Source organism: Stylophora pistillata, chromosome 4 (genome assembly GCF_964205215.1).
Source record: "Stylophora pistillata chromosome 4, jaStyPist1.2, whole genome shotgun sequence".
NCBI classification, from domain to species: Eukaryota; Metazoa; Cnidaria; class Anthozoa; order Scleractinia; family Pocilloporidae; genus Stylophora; species Stylophora pistillata.
Window position 1 is genome coordinate 6,802,501 of NC_142522.1, and position 1,606 is coordinate 6,804,106.

Here is a 1,606-nt window from a genome sequence, read left to right on the forward strand (position 1 = left end):
AGACGAATTTAATTTACCAGACGAATTTAATTTACCAGACGAATTTAATTCGTTTTAGACGTCGCGCTATCGTCGAATGTGGGACCTTGAATTGAATTCGTCTGAATTAAATTTGACTGTAGCGCGACGTATAAACTAGGCCTTACTCGGTCGTTTCCTCGTAAGAAAATCAGGGGAAAAGTAATTTTGAATTCGTTTCTGCTCGTTCTCTGACTTAGGTTTCACGAAACGAACATCATGTAATAGATTTTCTTTTATTATTATCATTGAACGCTTACTTTTTTGACATGTAGATTTTATGCAAATTCCTGAAAATGGTTGCCTGGTATTTTTCGATTACCTGTTACCAATGTTTACTCCCCCGCAATCTGAATACCTTTTGAAATTTATGGTCTGTATTTATTCTTTCGTTTTAGATGGTTTTGTTTTGGTTTTTTTTTTTTTTTTTTGGCTGTTTTTGTTTTTCCATTGAGCAAAGAGGGTATTTTAAATCGTTAACAGAAATAAGGAGAAAGGATGGTCGAGAATTTTCAGTTTTGTCGTTTTGCATAATGTTTGTTGTTTGGGCGTCGATCTGTACGACATGTAAGTTGCAAATAATTCACGTTTCAGGAATATTTACTTTGCGTTCAGTCAAAACAATCAAATCTGTTTTATTGTGGACATTCTTAAGAAAGTAACGTTAAGTCAATATCTTAATTTTTTCACAGCGCAAGCTAAAAGGAGAGCAAAATCATTTTCCCGCAAACAATCTTCGGCAGCTGAAGAGAATCTTTCCAATTGTAGTTTCAGTTCAGGTCGTATTTTTGCGTTCTTTTATATATTACACGATAACCAATAATAAACATCATAACAGGTGATCTTGACAAAGGTACGGGAAGAAAAGACTTATTTTTAAAGGATGAAAGTAAACGAAGATGGTTTGAGGACGACAGTCCAAGGATTAGGGAAAAAAAATAGTACTTACATAAAAAATGGCGGAAGAACAAGGAACACAGCATTACTGACCTGAATTAAAAACATTCCTCAGTTAACATCGATCGTTTGCTTAGTGCAATATTCAGAGAAGCGACGTTAGGATCGCTTTCGAACAAGAACTTACATCTTATTCAATTATAAACTCAAAATTGCCGATTTGCCTTACCGTGTTATAAAATTCAGCGATGAAGGAAACATAGGCATAATTTGATTCACACCAATCAACCTCCGAACTTCCTCGAGCAAAATGCGCCAGCATCTTGCTTTGTAACAAAACGCCGACTTTGCTGTCTAGAATTTCATAGCAAAAGCTCGCCTTGACCATGTGCTTTATTTGACGATGCTGTAATACAAAACAAAACTGGCGGACCGGCTGGGATATTGCGGGCGAGGCTACAAAGCTTTCCGATTTCGAACAGCTGGCTGGGGTGGGCGATCGCATTTTTCCTCAAGCGCCCCGCACAAGAGAATTGTGAGGATAAATTGTACTTTTTCGAGAATAATTTTAGCATGGATAGGATACCTTTCGGAGTGTTAAATTTTGATATCGAATTCAATTCAAACTAGTAGTTTTAGCCATAAAATACGCTGGATCACATCTTAACTTTCTAGTGTTCGTTAGATATAG

General features: G+C 36.4%; 1 protein-coding gene across 1 annotated transcript in view; it reads right to left on the reverse strand.

Annotated features, from left to right (window-relative positions):
- The window catches only part of LOC111337478 (alkaline ceramidase 2), an 8,109-nt gene extending 6,746 nt beyond the window's left edge, over positions 1-1,363 (reverse strand). Inside the window, exons 1-2 of the mRNA XM_022943788.2 lie at positions 1,145-1,363; positions 968-1,008 (exon numbers count right to left, since the gene is read on the reverse strand). Coding sequence (XP_022799523.1) covers positions 968-1,008; positions 1,145-1,303 — 200 coding nt within the window. The 5' untranslated portion in view covers positions 1,304-1,363. The remainder of the gene's footprint in view (positions 1-967; positions 1,009-1,144) is intronic.
- Positions 1,364-1,606: the final 243 nt, after the last annotated feature.